At 34.3% G+C, this 24,852-nt stretch overlaps 1 protein-coding gene across 1 annotated transcript in view; it reads right to left on the reverse strand.

Moving 5' to 3' along the window:
* Window positions 1-23,940, reverse strand: part of svp (COUP transcription factor 2) — a 60,300-nt gene extending 36,360 nt beyond the window's left edge. The window contains exons 1-2 of the mRNA XM_089226311.1: window positions 22,955-23,940; window positions 10,194-10,343 (exon numbers count right to left, since the gene is read on the reverse strand). Of these exons, the coding sequence (XP_089082437.1) occupies window positions 10,194-10,343; window positions 22,955-23,309 (505 nt within the window). The 5' untranslated portion in view covers window positions 23,310-23,940. The remainder of the gene's footprint in view (window positions 1-10,193; window positions 10,344-22,954) is intronic.
* Between the last annotated feature and the right edge of the window lie 912 nt (window positions 23,941-24,852).

Below are 24,852 nucleotides of genomic sequence, written 5' to 3' on the forward strand. Positions count from 1 at the left end.
TTTTGGAACCCGCAGCCGCGTATTACCGTTGATCATTATTATCATTATTGTGCAGTTGTTGTATAAGTGTGCAATAACTACGGTAACCGTGAAAACCGCCATGAGATAATAATACGATAATAACGCGTCTCTTTCGAATGATAAAATATAATATACGAATGAGTGGACTATACGTAACTCAATGAATAAATAATATTGTAATAAAAACTACTGGTAAACAAGTGACGCAATGAAATACCGTCGATCAGAAACCAAGCCAAACGCCGTCGTCGTCGATAAATTGAAAATCTTCAACACGCGAGAATCACGATGATATAAATTCAAAGACATTCGACAATAATATTCAAGATGCTCGGGTATAACAATATTAATATCGTAAAAATGTATATTATAATACGATGTATAATGTTTATATTATATTATTATCGTCCCCGGACGAGGTCGTATACAGACCGATCGCCGTCCTGGGATCTACGCTGCGTTTTATAATATATTATATTTTTTTAAATTTCTTCCGCGTACAAAATGTATATGTATATCGCACGCACTTCGCGCTATAATATCGGTATATATGGGTATGTAACGACTTGCCTCGATTGCGAAATGATATTGCGCTCTTATCATTGATAAATTGAAATAAAAAACATATTATTATTCCTCCGAACGTATAATCATTATTTTCATACAGAACGTAGGTAATTGCGAAACACGATTGATCCGCTTCGTATTGTCTTTGCCAAACGCGCGCATTTTGAGCGATTATATTTTTATACCACTACGATTATATTGTAATATATTATGTTTTCTTTATCGCAATGTTATTATAATTCTATCTCTGTATCACTCTACACTACGAATAATGAAACAATTAGCAGCTACATCGTTTATTCGCACAATTTAATAAATATTTCATAATAATAACACAAATCCACCAGGTACCAGGTGTAACGCGTGTACTGCGACAGATTTTCAAAAAGTATTATAGAATTATTGCTGCAGTAGCAATACTGTCATCATAAATGAGCCTATAATATTATAGCCGCAGTTGCGTAATATTTGATTTCTGATCAAGTTCACTCGTCGTTCCATCGGACACATAAAAAACTACGTATATAAATAATAATTAAAAAAAAATCACCCCTTTATCGTTTTATTTTATCTTGACGATCTTGTATTGATTTGTACCCACCCGATAACACTATATTTTCGTGCCCACGCCGACATAGCGTGATCGTAAGACCGACAAATTGGCAGACGGCCGACCGCGACACGTATAGTTGTACAGTGTTTGAATGCAGAAACGCAGTTTTGCGGTACGAATAGGAATATATTACGAGAATAATAATTATCGTATACATCGAGACGGGGAATGAAAAAACACGTGTTTAATAAGACATAATAATAATATGTAACTGTTTTTTTGACCGAGTTTTCAAAACTAGAATCTCGTGCAAACCTGCACCATTCATATATATAGTGTTGTAGAAATCGTATGCTTCGTAACGGTATAAACGAAATATCGCCCACGCATTAGTAAATTACATATTATTATACGTGTATATGTATAAAATAATTTATATATATATATTATATATTGGTCGAGTGGTCGACTGGAGTTGTTCGATGATTGCTCAACGCCGCTGTGTATACAATAGCCATATAGTAATAGTAATGATAATAACATAATATAATACATAATATAATAATACGCAATACTCGAAGTCCTCTGACGCCGGTCCGTATTTTTGCTATACCATACTTATTGTGCACAACGAGAGGATGGTAGGGAGAGAGAGATATATACATAATAATAATAATAACAATTTCTTATAATATATATATATATAAACACGCGCGCGGGCTCGCTGGCGTAGATAGAGTGAGATACGGTTGCACGATAAACGATTCATCCGACAAATGCGCCGCAAAGTTGTTGTGCGCCGGTGTGTCGGTCGGTCGGTGACGCAATACCGTTTTTCTGTCACGACCGTCGGGGCAAAAAAATAAAAACAAAAACAAAAAGTAATATAATAATAATACTCCGCGGTGAAACCACGCGAGAGATTCAAATGAGTCTGCTAGATGAAGTTATAGGACGTCGAAACGCATAAAATACCAGTATAGGTACATTACACATTATAGTAGTGTATAATGTAGTCTACGTGTAAAAACGAGATTAAAAAAATCTTATATGTTATCGATATCATAATATCATTATGTTCGATTCGTCCACCACTCGCCGTCGGTATTATAATATAAGACGTATTTATAATACATATTAATATCGCGTTACTTTTCTCTTTCTCGCCTCGCCATGTTACCTATATATATTATTTAGGCTACCTAGGATTTACAGATAATTCGATTGTCGATTCCTATATAGATACACGCGGTCGTATTCCTATATTTCTATATAGTATATATATCATATATGTATATATATATATATGCGTAATGTATACCGTACATAAAATGTAATTCGCGTGTGTGTACGCGGATTATTGGCTCGTACACGCGCTATATTTCATTTATTGTACAATAATAATATTATAACCGGGTAGGTAGGTATATTACACAGAAGTCGGTAAGGTACACCGCGGTGGCGGCGGTGGGTCACGTAGGAGTGAGATCGACCGCGGGGGCGAGACGGATGCCCGAGGGAGAGCGAGAGACCGGCCCCGTGCGAATCGAGTAAAAGTCCACAATAATATGATATTATATTATGGCTATGGCTGGTATATGTTGTGGTACACGCACTGCACTCGACGGAGACCGCAAGACAGATTAGACACAGCCGACGGCGACTTCACATACTGTAGATATATATATATATATTATTGAGCGCTCGACCGAGTGCGTATACGTATTACATTATATATACGAATAACATGCGTAATATAATATTTATATAGGTACGCGCTAGTGTGTGTGTGTGTGCGTGACTCGAGCAATTAACGGGTTGCAGCAGTGTATGTATACATTAGTAAATGGGTATGTGTTTATAAATGGCGCGTGTGTGCGTAAAATGTATATTAAGAGGTGAATCGTGTATACACACATAATAAACTTACACATACCTGCTGCAGCGGTATTATATGTGTATAGAAATATATTGTAGGTACCTAAAGAGTTTTCACAAATCGCGGTCTGTGTCGCTGTTTTTTCTGCAGCGCGCTCGAATCAAACAACGTAGGTATATATAATATGTATAATAATACATTACACTATCTTCTCCTCGAGAGTGTGTTTTATATTTCTATACATACATATATAATTATAATAATATATTATATTTTTTGTGTGAGTGCATGAGTGTAATGCACATCACTGCAGTAATTGGTTTCACGGTGAAGACGCGCGCGACGACGGTCGTGCTTGGAAAGCGGATAAGGAGAAACGGCTGTACGTAATAATAATATTATATTATACCGTTTATACCAACGTAGGTATACACCGACTATATTGTACTTGCTTATATATATATATATATATAGGTACCTACCTATCTAATGTACAAGTCGTCTCGTGCAGTGTGCATTATAAGGTACCGCCGGTATGTGCGTGAAGTTGGCCCCCCCACCTTTGCAAATTTCTGTGAAAATTATGTAATCATTTTGCAAATAATTTGCAAATATTTGCAAATTGGTTTTCAGAATTTGCAAATAAATTCCCCACCCACAATAAAAAAAATAAGATAGGGGGGGCCAACTTCACGCAGCCCCCCCTATATGTAGATAGTGGATCCAAGATACTACCAACATTTTGCAAATCATTTGCAAATATTTGCAAATTGGTTTTCAGAATTTGCAAATAAATTCCCCGCCCGGTATAAAAAAAATAAGATGGGGGGGCCAACTTCACGCAGCCCCCCCTTTTGAGCAACGAACTTCAAAATGCTACCAACATTTTGCAAATCATTTGCAAATATTTGCAAATTGGTTTTCAGAATTTGCAAATAAATTCCCCGCCCGGTATAAAAAAAATAAGATGGGGGGGCCAACTTCACGCAGCCCCCCCTTTTGAGCAACAAACTTCAAAATGCTACCAACATTTTGCAAATCATTTGCAAATATTTGCAAATTGGTTTTCAGAATTTGCAAATAAATTCCCCGCCCGGTATAAAAAATATAAGATGGGGGGGCCAACTTCACGCAGCCCCCCCTTTTGAGCAACGAACTTCAAAATGCTACCAACATTTTGCAAATCATTTGCAAATATTTGCAAATTGGTTTTCAGAATTTGCAAATAAATTCCCCGCCCGGTATAAAAAAAATAAGATGGCAGCTACGAATTGTGCTGACATTTTGTAAACAGCCCGCTAACTTTTTTATAATTTCGAGTTCAAACTCATACCAATCGTTGGTGTTTATACGTATGTATAGTTTATAGTATAGTATAAAATTATATTATATAATACACAATTGAAATAATATACTAGGTACTTATAGAAGTATTTTACATAATAATATATCGGGCTACTATTTAATATAAGTTTAATAAATTGAGCATAAACATAAAAGTAATTGTTTCTTACCTACCCTTATAGTCTTAATACATGATACTATTATAACATTAAATATATATATTAATTAATTATGACATTTTTCAGATCTACATCCTATCTACCTACCTATAAAATAACAAAACGAATCAACCACAAATTTTAAAGAGTATTAATAATTTAATATTTTTAAATCAATAAATTATGCTTATCAGATCTTCAAATTTTATTCATTTTAAATTTAGGTTGTTAATTTTTAATTATTGAAGTTAGAAAACGTTGTTCCTAGTTTTTGCCATTTATTATAAAACGTCAGGTCCATACATCAAAACAAATTAACACCACCGGCAATTTTCTCATTTTGATGCAGGATCCTGGAGTCATGTCACTATCATAGAATTGGTAAAAGGAAAATTAAAAAGACAATTTTTTTACTTAATTATTAATAGGTTTTGTTATTACACGATAGGTGTCCCTAGATAAAAATATGAACCTATCACAAATTTTAAAAGGTATTAGTAATTTAATTGTTTTAAATTTATTTAATTTAATTAATCACTATTCATTAGTCCGCGTGGCATGATCCTTTACCTATGTGAAGTTAGCATTACAATGTTAGCAGAACTAACCTTTCAACAATGTTCAAATGGACTTGTTGGACATTGTTGGAAACTTGTTGGAATTTGTTGGACCCCCACTTTTCAGCTATCCCACCATGTATTTTGTACTGCCAACTTCACCCCTAGCATTACATTTTTATTGAAATCGTTCAAAAACCTTCCAACAATGTTCAAACGGACTTGTTGAACATTTGTTGGAATTTGTTGGAGCCTGTCCTCCTCCCACCATATAGTTATTCAATTTCATAAAAAATATATAAAAAAAAAATATTTATAAAAATCGATTTTTTAATAAATAATGCAAATTATAAAAAAATATATTTAATAAAAAATTTATAATTTATAATTTTTTTTAAATTCTTTATTTAGTTTCATTTTTTATTATAACAGTGTTTTTTACAACATTTTTGATTTCTTATCAAATCTTGATTTTTTATTCAGTTAATTTTTTACAAGGTATATATTGAAGGTTAAAGATGAATAAAAAATATTCCATTTTTATAAAATTGCTAAAAAATATATATTAAATAAAAACATTTATACTTGATAAAAAATGTATTTATTATATTAATTCAATAAAAAATCAATATTTGATAAGAAATCAAAAATTTTGTAAAAAAAACTGTAATCATAAAAAATGAAACTAAGTAAAGAATTTAAAAAAAAATTATAAAAATCATTTTTTTAAATATTTTTTAAATTTCTTATTATTTATTTTTTAGATTTTTTGATTACGGTCTGAACTATTTATGAGAATCTTTGTGAAGAAAAAAAAACTAAATGCACAGAACTAAACTGTTTGGGATTTTTAAATGTAACCAGAGTTCTAGGAAATCATTTATTTATTGAAACAGATTTAATTGCTGAACACCATGAGTACTCACTGGCTGACTTGCAGTATAGTCTGATAATTGACAGTAACAGGTGTTGAATATAATTATTTTAAAATAATATATTATTTAATTAATTGTTTTGAATAATTTTTAAATATATATTATCCGGAGCAGTATCTTATGGACATGATCATTATGTAGCGTATGTACGCCGCGTAAATAGATGGGAGATACACAATGATTTGGCAAAAAAAATAAAAAGTACCCCATTTTCAACAAAAATAAAACCACATATAATTTTATATGTGAAAGAGTAAAAAAAAGTTATGTTTATAGGTACAAAAGTCAACTATAGTAATAAGAGAAGCTTATTTTTTTTTTTTTTTATAAAACAAAAAGACAAAATGGTTATATTTTAATAATTTTAAATTTATATTATGAGTTTGTTACAAGATAAATAAAAGTAATACGAATCAACAAACTATTAAAACAATTGTCTTTTTTTAATTTTCCTTTTACCAATTCTATGATAGTGACATGACTCCAGGATCCTGCATCAAAATGAGAAAATTGCCGGTGGTGTTAATTTGTTTTGATGTATGGACCTGACGTTTTATAATAAATGGCAAAAACTAGGAACAACGTTTTCTAACTTCAATAATTAAAAATTAACAACCTAAATTTAAAATGAATAAAATTTGAAGATCTGATAAGCATAATTTATTGATTTAAAAATATTAAATTATTAATACTCTTTAAAATTTGTGGTTGATTCGTTTTGTTATTTTATAGGTAGGTAGATAGGATGTAGATCTGAAAAATGTCATAATTAATTAATATATATATTTAATGTTATAATAGTATCATGTATTAAGACTATAAGGGTAGGTAAGAAACAATTACTTTTATGTTTATGCTCAATTTATTAAACTTATATTAAATAGTAGCCCGATATATTATTATGTAAAATACTTCTATAAGTACCTAGTATATTATTTCAATTGTGTATTATATAATATAATTTTATACTATACTATAAACTATACATACGTATAAACACCAACGATTGGTATGAGTTTGAACTCGAAATTATAAAAAAGTTAGCGGGCTGTTTACAAAATGTCAGCACAATTCGTAGCTGCCATCTTATTTTTTTTATACCGGGCGGGGAATTTATTTGCAAATTCTGAAAACCAATTTGCAAATATTTGCAAATGATTTGCAAAATGTTGGTAGCATTTTGAAGTTTGTTGCTCAAAAGGGGGGGCTGCGTGAAGTTGGCCCCCCCCATCTTATTTTTTTTATACCGGGCGGGGAATTTATTTGCAAATTCTGAAAACCAATTTGCAAATATTTGCAAATGATTTGCAAAATGTTGGTAGCATTTTGAAGTTTGTTGCTCAAAAGGGGGGGCTGCGTGAAGTTGGCCCCCCCATCTTATTTTTTTTATACCGGGCGGGGAATTTATTTGCAAATTCTGAAAACCAATTTGCAAATATTTGCAAATGATTTGCAAAATGTTGGTAGCATTTTGAAGTTCGTTGCTCAAAAGGGGGGGCTGCGTGAAGTTGGCCCCCCCATCTTATTTTTTTTATACCGGGCGGGGAATTTATTTGCAAATTCTGAAAACCAATTTGCAAATATTTGCAAATGATTTGCAAAATGTTGGTAGTATCTTGGATCCACTATCTACATATAGGGGGGGCTGCGTGAAGTTGGCCCCCCCTATCTTATTTTTTTTATTGTGGGTGGGGAATTTATTTGCAAATTCTGAAAACCAATTTGCAAATATTTGCAAATTATTTGCAAAATGATTACATAATTTTCACAGAAATTTGCAAAGGTGGGGGGGCCAACTTCACGCACGTACCGCCGGTACACTCGTGTGCGATTGACGACGACGACGAATATAAATTATATAGTGGTGATGTGGAGGAAAAAAAATTAATAAATGATTGTGTGTGCGGATTTACCGCGATATCCGTGTTCTTGCAGTGTACCTATATATACAATGTAAGATTCACGCGTATATTATCGTCTTTCGTTTTCCAGGCTCTCATCAATATTATGTCGATATGCCTATAATATTCTATAATATGTATGTTTCCCAGATAGTCATTGGTTTTCGAACTCGGCGTGCGCACGTTTTCGTAGGTTGTATAGCGTCCATGCGCAAAGCGAATACGCCAAAACACGAAGCTTATAATATCGTGCGTACCCATGTAATCACTAATCCGTCCACCTCCTTATGTCCTATTTATGTATATAGCATACGTATCTTGTGCCCAGTGGTGGAACCAGAGGGGTGGTTTGGGGATCGTATAACCCTCCAACTCCGAAATCTTTGTTTTTCGCTTAGTTTTTTTGACTACCGTCATATTGTTATGTTATATGGAAGTTACTTTCTACCGCAGCAGCTTGTACCTACAACGGTTTCATGGCGGTCAAAATATAAAGTAAAAAATATATCAACTGCAGCTATATACAGCGATCAACGGGCGACGCGGAAATGAATGCGGATGAGACTTTTTCTACGTAGGCGTTGCATAATTGAGACCTTTTTGTACTATTGTGCAGCAATAAGTCACCGTTTATGTGTTAAAATGTTATTATGTTCATAACATTGGTTCACGATTTTTCGTGTATTCTTCAGAACGCGCGTGTGCGTGAGGGTCGAGGGAGAAAGAGTGTAAAACTTATTAGAAGATAATGTCTATAATACTTATATACCTATAATATATACCATTATTACGGTATCACGGTAGGCTCGAGGCGGCGGTTACACTGATCGTCACCCTATTCAGGGGAGGTAAATTTATTGCAGTGTGTGTAATACAGAAACACTGATTAGTACGAACGCGGCGGGCACGTTTAGTCGCGGCCACTTCTTCCCTCGTTAACGCACAGACAACTCCACTGCCGCCGACCTTCTCGAACAGGACGATTTCACGGATATTGCCCTCGACCGGAGTGTTCGGGTCCTAGTAGACCGTGGCGGACGGTGTGTCTGCATCAAGTTATATTACGTATACACATTATTGGAGGCGGACGATGGTGTGGAGGTGGTGCTGCGACGTCGAAGTGTATATATGCGTTAAAAAAACAAATCTCGTCTACATATATAATAATACTCGCGGTACCTATACAGTGTGATAATATTATACATGTAGACACGTTTTTTTGTTCACCCCGTTCCCCCTCGAGAACCCGTGAAATCGTGTACACCTAATATTATGTGATATAATAGTTATTTAGTGCGTATACCTATATAGGTGATATAGTCGGACGATTATAATATTGTATATTTAGTGCCGAAGCGGTTGTGATAGAGGTGGAGTGGAGGAAAAAAAATTGTGCGTGATGTGAGATGACTCGTTGAAAATTTTTCCACGCTTTGATATGTTATGTTATGCACGGAATCATCTTTTGCAGAACGATAAGATTTGAGTATATAAAAATAAGGAATGCACAACTGCTACAGCACCTTACAATAATAAATTATCTATGATATTATATAGTACCTACCTATAAACTCTTTACACCTAATATAGGTACTATATAGATTAAATGTAAGCGTATTTCTATTATAATATAATATATGATGCAAGGGTCGCCGAGACGGTACCCACGAGACGTTCACCGAGATGCTGTGGTGGCCACCTTGTACCTATATATACTTGTCCTTGGGAATTTCGGATATTTTTAAATTTTCTCGCGATAGCTTTCCTATTATAACATATCACTATAGCACATCATACATATATATAGGCGCGTTAATTTTGATTCTAAAAAATTTTACACGCGTGATATAGCTGCAGTAGTCGATTATACGCGCATTTCACCGCGCTATCTATACATGTTTTAGTTCTCACGTTGTGTTATTATATTCGACAAGACGATTTGATTGAAACCTGTACACGACGAAAACGACGACGGCGACGACGACGAAGAAGACGACCAATAGACCGCCGATTTGACACGGTTTGTCTTTATATCGACGGTCGGATCTCTATTATAATTGCTATTCACGTTATACTCGCATCGGCCTCCCCGTCCGTCTCACTCTTTGTTTCCATCTTTCCCTCTCTCGCTCGTCATTATTATTATCATCATCATACTATAATATTATAATGTGTATAGTATAATATATACCTTATGGCTTATAAGTTATAGGTAACGTAATAATAATTGTTACCGTTGTGGGACGGTATGTAATTTATGATTTTATTTTTTTCCTACCTTCTCTGCGCATGCCCATTTTCAGACACTTTTTCAGCCGACAGTACTGACATTGGTTCCGGTGGTGTTGGTCGATGGGACAGTTCCGGCTTCCCCTGCACGAGTACGTGAGATTCCGGCGCACGCTCCTTTTGAAAAAACTCTTACAGCCTGAAAAAACAGAAAACGGTTAACGTTCACGCGATTATAATAATATTATTATGGGTCGCATACCTATTATACCTATTAATAATTGACTATATCAACAATCAGCTCATTCAAAAAGTAATTATAATAATAATAATAAACAGTAATAATATTTATTGTTAACAGTTACCTATATTGTTGTAAAACGAACTCTCTTTGGGCGTTTGTTTACACAAAACACTCACAATAACTCGCATACGTTTCATAATATTTTATGCAGTTCGACAAGTGTATCAAGTTACGTTGTTGTAAACCAGTCGGTTACCCGCGAGTATAATACATTAATGATTAAGGCATTTAATATGGACAACTATAATATTCGTCTATCACTGCGTTCAAATACACACGTCGTTTTGACGCGAAACCTAATTTATTAGTAATAATAAAATGAAGAGTATACCGATATGTACCAGTATATAGGTATATAATTTTATTAAATTCTACATAAATCACATAAATCACGATTGAGTTGTATACCTATGGTATTTTCGACCGAAATGATTTAATAATAAGGAAATCAGTAAACACTATTCTTCGTCTGCAGATAATGTAACTTTTCTATTGTGCTCATCGATGAAAAATAAAATGCCTATCATTTAAATGTCAATCATTAGCATAATATAATATAGGGTGTCTATATAATAAATAAAAAACTGATTTTGTATTGTAGTGGTCGATGATACATGTATATTAAGGAATGAAAAGTCATATAGGTAGGCATTTCTTTGAAATTTATTTACTCCGATCATTATAGTGATACATATGGTAACGTAGTCAATGTTTAAGAATATATTGATGTATGATATCATATTGTATTATGTGTGCACGAGTCCTTGTAATAATTGTATTCATACCGACCGACGGACGTGCACTTTAATGATATAATATATATAATATAAAAATTAGACACTCAAACATATAATGTAAAATATAATATGATTTCTGTACAAAGTATGTATTTCCATTATGTCTTATATAGACATAATATGGTTCCTATATTATTATTGTGAAATTATTTCTTATTCATTATCGCGAGTGATGTAGACTATATACCTACTCTATCTAGCTGTTCAGTTAACTATTGAAAAAAAAAACTAATAAATAATTACACGCCATAAGGTAAAAATAAATTTCATTTCCTACTTCGTGAATTAAAATAAATGCAATTTGAATATTGTTGCAATACTTATATGGTAATCGACGGTGCTTTGTATTTAAATTTTATCTATGCGTTCATTAATGTTAAACGTCGTGCAGGTTGGATCATAAATCAATATTTACGTGCTAAAATGTTTATAATTGAGGATATTAATCGTTTTTGCATAATTTTTTAATCCCAATCCATAGCTCATATACCTATACATTATGTGTTTAGTTAAAACAATAGACATTATATTATACAGTGTTAAAATTCAGGACGTTAAATTTTAAATAATTAAATTTTGAAAATTATAATAGTTTGAAAGAATAACTATTATTAGTTCGTAGCAAGAACGTAATTTAACTTTGAAACTCATATGTGGGGCAGTATAAGATACCTATGCTAAAATTTCGTTAAAAAAATTCAGCATAATATAATTCTATATGGGTAATGATATAGTGTATAATAAATTGGTATATATCTTTAAATTTTTATCGCAGCTTAAAAGTATAAATTTTGTGTTTTAAACTCTTAACCTAAAGAAAATAAAAGTTCGTTGATTGCACGTGGGATAAACAGCCACCGTCATATTTTATTGCGAAAACTTTTGTATGGTTTTGCTGGTGAGCAGAATATTAGGGATTTGACAAATAGTTGCTGGAAATACGTCGTAAAAAACAACATAATGTTATTGTAAAAATTAGTCTGGTATATTATTATATTATAATATCATCGGGCGGAACGATTTCTCACGCGTGTATAGTGATTCTATTTTGGGTGGTGGTGGGTGGGAGGAGGTTGATCTCTACAAAGTACGTGTTTGCGTGTGATAGTCGGAGACTGGCGTGTAAATATAATGGTAATAATGTAGGTACTAACAAACGCTAAATGGGAAAATAATAATATTTTGCGACGCACGACAGTGGCTTAAAAATTATCAACTCCTAAATAATATATAATAAATCGTGATTGCAATGCTAGTGCAAAGATAGTTAAGAAAACGTGCGCATTGTAGTAGCGATAAACACTATTATTGATACTCTTATGATACTGCAGCAGAATTATGTGGAATGACGCTCAATATTATTTATTATTATTACATTTTCTAGCTTTTTCACGTCGTATATACATCGCAAGTAAACATATTCTGCAATCCATGGGACGTAGAATAGTATCGGATATTATATCCGATATCAATTATTGACACAAATGTGTATAGGTACTCTGGGCAATTCAAACGCAAATATAGGAAATGTGGAAGTATGATAGAAAAGGATAGGTTCATCTCACTGATGGATTAAGATTATCCGGCGGTATCTATAGGACTTGAATATTACGTCTATATATAATATCCAAGTCGCAAGCCTTTTCGGACATTTCAGTGATAAACTTGAGATCCAACGACTCCTCCGCGGTGAGTATATAATAAATTCGAATTATATATTACATATAATATATATATATAGATGAGTATACAATGCATGCAACGAGCCATGTCGGACGATTTCCGTCGACACATGCTTTGAATGAGCTTTACATTTTTACGAATTCTATAATAAATTATCCCGCAATGTCGTGCAAATGAGCTCGTCGTGTGTACCGCGCGTATATAATATTACTCTGCAATTAATTCATTATTTATATACGTATACGACTTAATAACATTATAATCATATAGGACGTTCCGTCGAAAGAAACCAAATCTGTGTGCACCGTTAATGCTCATTATGAGGACGAGAGAAAAAAAAATGTAAAAAATCGTCTCAAGCTCTTCGTACACACACGACACACACACCTACAATATTATAATAAACGCAAACATTTCGTGAGCGCACGCGTGCATAATGTCATAATAGATGGCCATAACATACACACAATGTTTTATATACATATATTATATATGATTATGTTATATATAGATGTACGGCGACGGTAAATATCGTGTTTAATATAATAATAACAGTACGCGCACATTCCGATCACCCTGTATACATGTATAATATGTATATGCTATATGTATAGAAATAAGACATACACAATGGAGATCCGAGCCGAGACCGGTTCCCACGGCATCATCGCCGTCGCCGTCGCCCAGTCTCTTCGCGCACTCGTCCTCCTCAACAGGTTTGGGGGCTCGCGCCACACACACACACACACACACATATAGGTACGTACATGCACACACACACGAACACACTCGTGCATAATATATAGGTAGGTATACGCAGATTTACGCAAACTCGTGTGCCGCACCAACGACGCAATGATAATAATATTATAGTGACGATAACCATATAATGATAATGATTGTAATAATATAATATGGTAGGTATGTTACGACTAAAGTAGTGGACAACGACTACGTATATATTAGGTACATAGGAAATCGCGGAGAAATGGTTCGGCGAGGATAGCTACATATCCTCACAGACGCCCTCGCTTCATTCCATAGTCGTCGTCGTCGACGTCGCCGCCGCCGACAACAATAAGCCTCTCTCGATTTTATTATTATTATTATCATCGTCATCGTTTTTTTTTTTTTTTTACACAGACTCCTCGTATATACCTATATAGGTACGCGCATCGCATTCCTCGTTGATATTATTATTATATGTATATACTTTTTTCGTGTATCATTCCTCTCTCGTCTGAGTATAAAATATATAATATATGTGGTCGAGTGAATATTATATAGGTATAAAATAATAATAGTATATTAATATAATATTATTATGTTTATACGCACGCAAGTCGGTCGCCCGGCGGTAAGCGGTAAGCTCATCGGAGACCAGGTCTGGTATACATCGTGTATATAGTATGCATTTAACAGGGGTTTACGCCATCTGATATGTAGATATCGTATACCTACCTAATATTATATGATGCGCACACAGATTGATTTACGAATGAGACCACTCGCGCGTGTATGAGTCATTTTATTTGAAGTTATATTTTTCGAAGAGCCGCCACATAATATTTTAATTATTGTCCCACAGCGATCTTTTTAATGGTACTCATTGACACATTTCTCAAAAAGTTTTTTTAGTAAATCATTTTATTTTCATTTTTTACTTCATTCATTCGTGTTGAAGCTTTTACTTTTTTGTATATCAACGCGGGTACCTACATTTTTAATCTCATATTCCAATGTAGAATATTTTTCAGAATATTTCAATACTGAAAAATCGAACTTCGAATAAGTAATTAATTAGTTTTAATTTTTATTCACATTACGCCATGATGTGTACCTGGCCCGTGCCACCCCACACCATCACTAATCCATAATTTAAGTACTCATAATCGCTGACGGGTCAAGTTCAACTCAATAATAACAACTGCGCACCAGCGGGCCAGCTTTTTACGACCAATGACGTTTATTAAATAAAATAATTCACGTCCTTTATTAAAACTATAATATTCATTATACGGCGTTTAATGATACCTAATACCTATACCATATATTAATTATTCTAGAAAAAAAATTGTTTTTTTTTTTTTTTTAATGACACTTCTATCAGTTCTATCCGTCTATTATGTTATATTGTATTTCGTTAGATGATTAGTAATTATTTTTTAACAACTCATCATTGTGATTTATGAATATAGACTTATGTATTATATTATTATCACAGTCATTATGAATAGATATAATAGACTGTCTAAATTTATTGTACCACTTTTATAATATCTTAAATTTTATTTTATACGATAATTAAATAATGACACCAGTACCTACTATCGTATTTAGCCAGAATTAGATAACTTTTTTTTGAGGAGGAGGGATAAATGTACCAAAACCGAAATTCTGAGATTCATTATTTTTCATCTGGAAGAGGTACGGAAATATTTTACCACCCCTGGTGTACATTATACACAATATTATTATTATGTGAAGACCATTCTTTTTTTTATTGTCATGGGTAAACATATGTTAAAGCTATTCTTAAAAAAAAATGTAGAAAATTATTTCACTTCAGACGCGTATAGTATTGGTAGGTTATCCGTATTTATAAAAATAATTTTTAATAAACTCCACAATATTTATAATACACAACGGATCACATTCAATAACGGGCACGGTTGCAATATAATAGTAGGTAGTATAAGATAAGACTAATACCGTCAATAATCAGAAATTAATTTATAAACTTTACATTCCATACATTAATAAAAAGTTAAAACGGAATATTATTTAGAAAATAATTTACGATATATCTATGTATACTGCTATGTGTGTAATACCTACGCCTAACACGCGTTTTTTATTCGCTTTCAGATGTTATCCGATATAGCTATAAAAAAAAAACCACGAGGTTCAGCGGTTGTGTGTCTGCGTTAAGCACGTCTAATGGATTGAATTATAATAATTAATAATACAATAATAGCGATGTATATATTATATGAGTTGAATCAGTTTGAATCAATCGGAACACAAGGCGTTTCCCGTGCGTCCACGGTCGAGATTTCTATATACCTATACACTAGATACGTATACATACATCTACATACATATATACTTACTCAGTTCTACCTATTATAATTATGTCTTAAATACAATATGATAAAGTATATACGATGATAATTAGATGAGCGATGTTTGAGTACGTGAAATATTCGATGACGTGCGTATTTACCGCTGCAGCTGATAAGCTGATAATAATAACATTAAAAAAATATATATATTAATTAAAAGACGCATAGAAAAAAAAATAATAATTATTATTATTATAACATTATCATATCGGACCTTGTTCCATTAAATTATTCTCAAAGGTCTCGCGCGGTGATGATAAAACATTACACATTGGTATAACTTAACACACTATATACACATTATACGACGTGTAATAACTGATATTATATATGCGTCAATGCAGATGTGAAGCGTTATGCGCGCACAATGCAAAGTCGTTTTATGAATATTCAATGTTACGATAAAAATTTTGATTTATGCGTTCGCTACCGAAAATTATACACAGGTAGGTATCACTGGTCGTATCGCGATTATCGAGTATTACAATACAATATGCATTTATAGGTTATGATCACCTAACGTTTTAGAATATTCACGCGTTGAAGGTGAAACTGAAAAAAGGCAATACCACAAGCCGGTGTACATAATATGAGAACTCGGTAAATATTTTTATGAAGTAGGTAGGAATATTATACTGTATAGCATTTATTACATGTACCCATATACTGTAGATAAATCTAAAAAGTAAAAATTAATTTTATAATGTGTACACGCGCAGCACCGCGTGAACATCATATACCTATATTGTATATATTATTATGACTCAACAATAATGTCTTTGCCAATTTTTTATTTCCATTAAGTAAGTCACATTAGGTATAATATAATATAATAATATATTCTACTATATCTCGTGCGGTGCAGTGCATTGCGTATACGTCCGCATAAATATACGGTTAAGCTGTTATTGTTTGATTACGCAGAATTAACTCTTTTAATCAGTTACGCACTCTGTTTTAATAACAGCTATATACCTATATAAACATATTATTATTATTATTATTATTTTATACCGTATATTCCTGCAGGAGCACCGCGGCAGATGCCATCTCGCCATCGACATAGCTAGTGTATACTGAAGGTACGCGCGCATACACTTTACCCTTTTGCCGACGCTTCGTAACCCTTTACCCCGATTTTTTGCGCTTTTTTTCATACCACGGTCAGGTTACTGCTGCCGTAGCGGCAGTCTTTCAGATCTCTCCGCTTCACCACGCCCTGCGGCTTATTATTTCTACCCCGCCGCACCACCCCACAAAAGTCCCCGGGGCGTTTAATATTACACGATAGTTTCACTGTACCAGCTAATTAAGAGACGACACCACCGCCGCCGCCGCCGTTGACAAAACAGAATATAGCACAATTAAAACTCACCGACGTATATACCTATACATACAAACGAACACAAACAAAACGGGTGTTACATATATAGTACAACACTGCATATACATATAGTATAGGTATACATAGGTACGCGTGAGTGGTAGACTCGTGCCCGGGACTGAGGGGGAACGAATACTAATAATACAAAAAAAGATCACGTTAACAAAAAAATAATAACAATAATAAACGGGGAAAAAAAAGAGAGACAACGATGGTAAGAGAAATGAACTGCTGCTCTGTGTGATAATGAAGGGTATATGCGCCTACGCTCGCGTCGTGCGAGATTCGTTATACACTGGGACGACCGACCGACCGGCCTGGCATCTATAAAATGCGGTTTATATTATCGTCATTATCATTTGTGTCGTCCTCGGCCTGGTCATTATAAAAAAATAAAAAAAATATTTTAAATGAAACGGCGTCGGTGGTACAACAACAGTCCGTGTACATATAACTAATACACGAGTGTACAAACCTTATGGAAAGCGGTCATCATTATTAAAAAAAAAAAAGGGGGATGAAAAGGTTTTTTGTTTCTGTTTATCACTCCGCTTCACTTCTCTTGTTCTGACTGCACTATCTCTCTCACTCCTCTGCAGAAATCTACACGGACTAATTCGAAAAAAAATAAACGATTTGTAAATAGCATACAGTACTATTACACCCTCTGACTATTGTTTTACCTATGTGGCGTACCTAGGTATTGATATGATATAAAGACACGATAAAGTAAAATATAAAAGATACACGACAGACAACGTTTTTTCATTCAAACAGAAATCGTCGAGACGGCTCGATTCGGACGACGACGTTATTTCCACTTGTTTAATTATAATATACTTGTAGAAAGATATATGGCAACACATATTATTATGTATATACGATTCTGCCCTATTATTATACTAATATAACTCCGAGGTGGTGTAGTTAGCATTATACATTTATTATGTATAGAAATAATCAGCGCGTAAACGGAAACATAATAATTAAGTTAAAATATATATATCATTCTTGAACACGCAATTTTCGTATTTAATTTGCAATCGTTTATGTAGTTTCATCTGTCGCAGATTTTACCATGAAATTACCAGATTTGTAACATTATAATATTATATAGATACCAAAATATACATCTATATAGTACACCGGTACATAGGTTCATATTATTTGTAAACCTGCATCTGGTATCATTTACAAGTAACACGATATATTTCTGTCAAACTAGTCTTTGTATACATTTTTTAAAGGCACGTGTTCAAGTGGTTATTTAAAGGAAATAACTATGTACCTATTATATAATTATTTGACTTATGTAGGTATATACATATTTTGCGTTACACTATACAATTATTTATGTTGAGTACTTATATGTAATATTTTATATATTATTATACATTCAATTAAATATAGATGCAAAAATAAACAAAATAGGTATACAATTGTATAACATAGTGATTTTAAAAAATGTCTAAAAATGTATACTATATAAGGTTTTTGTAAGTTTGTATAGTTTTTGTTTGTTAAAAAAAAAAAAAATGTTTACCATACTAGATAGAGTTTGATGTGGCTGAAAATTATAGTACCCACACATTATATGTATATATATATATATTAAAGTGTGCACCTGTTGCGATAGTATATAATAAAGGTTAATGCGAAAATTAACATTTCCATCGGAAACCGACAAATCATTGTTGTCGAGGGGTTGTTCACAGTGCATAATGTATATCAGCAACAGGTATACATACATAACGTACTACGCACCATATTATCACCTCCCTGTAGGAGCGTATTTGAACGTTATATATGCATTACCATGTATGATATATTTATAATTCATGTAAAAAAGAATCATACGAATAGTTTTCAATCTTTTCCTGTGGGGCATAAAATGTATATTAATATATTTTAATGCGATCGTAATTTTATGCCTCTATGATATGCGGTAAAATTCTAAGAAAGTATTTTTTTTTTATACATATAATTTTAGCTTAAAAATATAACACCAAGGTAGTTATTGTGATTATATATGCGAATATATTATTTTCGTTTAACTTTTTTTTGTATGATTAAAAATTAAATGCCTATAGATATAGCTGATAAAAAATTTAATATATACAATTAATATTTTAGAAAAAGTTACTATATCTACAATGCTCCGAGCACGCTAAAGCGCTTTAAAAAATGTATAATTTAAATAATTTTTTTGAACAGAGATCAGTTCAAAATCAGTCGGTTTACCATAATATTGAAATTTAAAAACATCATCGCATCACCAGCGCGGTGATTTTATTTTTTCGACGACCTATCCGGCCGCGATATGATCGAATGTTGTTAGAATATTATATACTACACATAATCATTTATGTCATATTTCAATTTTCAGCAACGAGGCAACCGGTTGATCGCATGCTCGTGTTTTAGTGTTGACTGTGGAGGACGGAGGTTTTAGACATAAGGTAAATTTAAAGGTTGTTTTTTTTTAGTTAAATCTCTCTGCGCTATCTCACTATACGGTTATGTAAAATCAGAAAAAACACAACATATGTACGCTTGTTATGTATGGGTGATATTATTGGAAATCGCGCATGTTCGTATGAAACCAAAACAATAACAGTGACAAATTGGACACGGTCTGCAGCGGTTAGAAAAATCGTTTAGTCAATTTTACACTATAATCCATATAGCTGAAGCGGTACCTATACTTAACGTGCGTATATTTAAACTAACCTAAGACTGAGGTGAGATTGCCAGTTCGTGCTCAATCGTTGCAGGTTGGTGATGGTGTGGTCAATCGGAATTTAAAAGATATAAATGATATTTTAACACGTATACCATTTACCTATTTATAAGGATATTGATGTTTATAGATAGGGAACATTTATAACATTTTCGTCGGAAAAATTTAAAATTACTAATTTTTATACCAATGAAATATATATCTATATACAAAGCACTATATATACAATATACGTGACCGATTTTGCAATAAAGTTAAATATCTACTACTAAAACATATATACTTTTTTATTAAGCAATTTTTTCCTCAACTGCAGTAATGATGTGAAGTAGCCTATCTGTAATTATATATTATGTGCATTTAAAAATAATATTATATTAAATATAATATGGGTAACCTATATACAATTATATATATTATTATTTATATTATAATATTATTATTAATGAATATCTCAACTATGAGTATAATACATCATATTTTATATGCGTTACTTGAAATAAAATATATATTTTTAATAATATAATTTTAGTATTCGCAGACGAGCGACAAAACCGAATTTTTTTTTATTTATTATTGAATTTATTACTTATTAGTCATACAAACTTATGCAATACACGTGTTTGACATTTATCAATTATTGGTTGTATTTGCAGTAAACAAAAAACTTGTTTTATCTGCAATCACGGCATTATAAGATTTTTAGCGTGTTATTTTTCAATTTAAAAATTCCTACCTACAAATATATAATTATAATTTATTATTCATAAGAACACGACGTGTTTACAAAATGTCAGATACTGTATGAATTTTTCCAGTGAAATCCAATCATCGAGTGCTGAAAATTCGTATGTTTATATATGTAATATATACATGCATGTGCGCCTACTGCCTAGTGACTATAGTACCTACTGTAGTCTATATACAACACAAATACACAATACAGTAAATATAACCTATTTCTAAAACCACTTCAATATACCCGACCCGGTGAACCCAAATTATTATAATATTATTACCCAGTGGCAATGACCACCGCCACTGCTATGATCGACATATTACTATATATTATTTTTTGAACCTCGTAAAACGACAATTTTTTTTCATTTAAAGCATTCGCGGCCACTTTGATTCCTTATCATAGGTTCATATACACAGTGGCGTAGCCAGAGAGAGTGTCTGGTGTTTAAAATTTCCCACAATTGACTTTATTCCACTTATAAATGTATCATCTAAATCTATGAAAACTGTAAAAACTTGGTTTAATTTATAATTAAATTCCTCCCCTCGTTTCATAATCTTGGGTACGCCACACTGCATATCATATTTATATTATGCATATGGTTCTCTACATATCTATATCACATTAAAACTATAATAATGTATTATGTATAAAAATCGCGTAATGTCAAAAGGATACTACTTCTGCATTTTTTCCGAATACTTTTTTTTTTTGTTTATTACTCTTGTGAATAATATAGGTAAATGGTACAGCTATATCTAATAATGTATTAAATAGATTTTTGATGCGCGAATAACAATAATAATTATGACATAATAATATAGAACCGTAATTTTTTCAAGCGGACTTAGAAGTAAAATTTGAAAATTATCGTATAATGTCCCACATGTTATTTGACATATTCTATCGATTCATGTTTTCATTGCGATACTTATGGGCAAACTATCGTTTTTCGTACATGCAGCTATAATTATTGGGGACTCGCGTTCGTTCTTGTGCCAGTCACAATGTTTACATTTCCGAGGGGCGGTGGTTTCGAGGCGTATTATTATTGTTATCATTATAAATATTATATTATCCGTCGCGGGCGGGTGTCTGGCGCGCATACGGAAAAAAAAACAAACCCACTCAGATGCGGCGGCGGCGGCGTCGGTGGCAGCAGACACACGTCGGGTTATGACCCGCCGACCGGTTGACCCAAAGGAATCCGGTTCTGGCGCGCGGACAGTGGTTCGCGCGCGCACTGGCGCGTGTTCGTGTGTATATGATGTGCTCAGAGGCGCGCGATCGGAAACCGCCGAGCCACATTAAATTTTACTATCAATATTTCATTTTTGCTATTCTAAGTAGCTTGCGAAAATTAGTCTCGAGCGGCGCCGCCTACAATATCTGAATTTTTTTTTTTATCGCTTTTTATAATATTTTCCTCCACGACGCGAATGGAAACAGTCAAGACGATCGTCGTTCGCTAATACAATTAGAAATATTACTTATAAATACTTTAAAAAATACAATCACGTGTCTACATTTAGCTAAGAGAAATTTATTAAAATAAAATGTATATTTTTTATATAGGTTCATGTGTAAATACCGTGTTCAGGTGTCAATAACCGTCCATTAAAAATGTAATCAAATATCGGAATTTGTAGGATGTATACAGCTTTTTCCAGCCACGCGGTGGTGGAGAAAAAATATAGATTTTTATTTTTTAGATAAAAAAAAACCTATGCACAGGACTATAAAATCTTAAGTCTCAAATTATTTATTATTTTTGTATTCTCACATTACGTCGATCTAAAATAATTTAAATTTTTATAAATTGTATATTTGAATTATTATTATACACCTATTATATAATTTTTTTTTGTCGACAATTTTTTTACACTTTTAATATTTTATCAAGCCACCTCGATAACTAAAAATCATCTTTCTTAAAAACGCGTTATGTAAATAACAATATTTTTATAATATCCTATCGCACTTATAATAATACGCTATGTGCATACAAAATACGCAGTATAATAAACGCACTGACCTTCGCAAGTAAACTGTCCGTAGTGTTTGCCGCTGCTCTTGTCACCGCACACGACGCACTCGATGTTCTGTCCGTTCTTATCGCACTGTCCGCCGAGCGTGACCAGCGAACCGCCGGACTGCGAGCTGGCCGTGCCCGGCGTGGTGCTCTGCTGCGGCTCGTCCAGATGGTGGCCACCGCCGCCGCCACCGGGTGGGTCGCGCCACGCCGGCGTCACCAGCGCCATGCTCCGGGTGAACCCGCCGAGATCGTGGTGGTGTCCACTGGTCAGCAGGTCCGGCGGGCCACCGTGCGGCGGGCCCTGGTGCGACGGCGGCGCGGCCGAACCGCCGGTCGGGCCGCCGACGCCCGTCATGCCGGGACCGCCGCCACCGGACACTGTGCATAGTCCGCCTACCGCCGCGCGACACACCGCGAGGCCGTTATGCGGAATAATAATGGTGCTTGCCGGTGTGCACCTGAGCTTCTGCTGAGACTGTCGGGCTGGTGCCCCGACTTGGCGGAAGTGCAGGTGGTGCTGGTCGCTTACCGCGGGAAACCGCCAGGCGCTGCAGCACGAGATCCCGTTGTTCGGCCGAACTGTTTTGGTCGGCGAAATAAAATCACTGAACGAACGATTTTTTTTTTACCAATAACGAGGCACGAACATTTAAATTATCTTTTTAATTTTATCCCGATGGTGTATAACACACGGTGTAAAACACTTTTTTCCCCCGATATTGGTAACAAAAATTTTTATTTCGTCTCGTTTCGATTTGAGACAATCGAAAAAAAAAAAATTAAATAAAAACAAAAAAACAGATTTCGAATAACGAATAAAATTCACACGCGCGAAATGTGGCGGCACGGACGACGATCGTTTCGGATTTTTGACCTTTCGGAGACCTGGCGGCCGCGATCCCAGATCGGAGTGAACTGACCCGCGGGCCACCGGGTTAGGTTAGTAGACCCGACCGGGGAGACCGGTGCGCGGCGGCGGCGGCGTGCGTACACGACGGCGAAGGCGACTGTGCTGCTGCCGCCGCTCCCCTCCACCGCCGTCACCATAGCGACCGGGGCGCCCGGTGTGCTGCCATTGGCTCCCGACCCGGCCACCTCTGACCAATTCACACGCGCGGTCGCGGCCCCCGGTGACACAGACCGCCGCGCGCGCGACGACGGAGAAAAACCCCGTCGGACGACGCGGCGGCGGGTGGGCTACTCGCTCACCCGCCCGAGACGCGCCTACCGACGACACCACTGCCGCTATACCCCGACGCCCCCCCCTTTTGTATTTTTATATTTTTTTGCGCTTCAGTTTCACCGCAATAATTAACTCGAGTGCAATATTCCTCTGCAGCCTCCCCCGCCACACCTAGCGGCGTGGGACGACGTGATTCTATTGTTCGGCAGGCGCGTAGCACCTCTCCTCGCCGCCAGCCATCGATTTTCTGCTCGTCCGCCATCGGCGCCACCGCGTGCACGCACAGGTGACCGCGAACGAAATAATTTCCAAACCTATTTTCCCCCTCAAACTGACTGCTGCGTAAAGTGTATTTATACGCGTTCATCGTCGTCGTATAATCACAATGATAAAATGATAAATATAATATAATATAGATATTGAATATTCGGGGTTGATAAATTGAGTCCCAAATGACCCTTACTCGGTAAATTGAGTCCCGGGGAAAAATAGGTAGTATAGGTAATTTGAGTCCCATGGAAAAACGATTTTATATGCATTTAAAATTTAAAAATATGCAATTAAAAAATTATATTTGTGATTTGTAGACATTCATTGACAGCATGTTCCTATATGATTTTGAATAGAGCATCATGCATTAATTATATAATTATTTTTTATGCAATAAAAATGCATGTTGCTATTTTCAAAATCATATACATGCTGTCAACGAATC

The sequence above is a fragment of the Diuraphis noxia genome, unplaced genomic scaffold, assembly GCF_037042655.1.
Source record: "Diuraphis noxia isolate RWA-SAM2 unplaced genomic scaffold, SU_Dnox_SAM2 contig0004, whole genome shotgun sequence".
NCBI lineage: Eukaryota > Metazoa > Arthropoda > Insecta > Hemiptera > Aphididae > Diuraphis > Diuraphis noxia.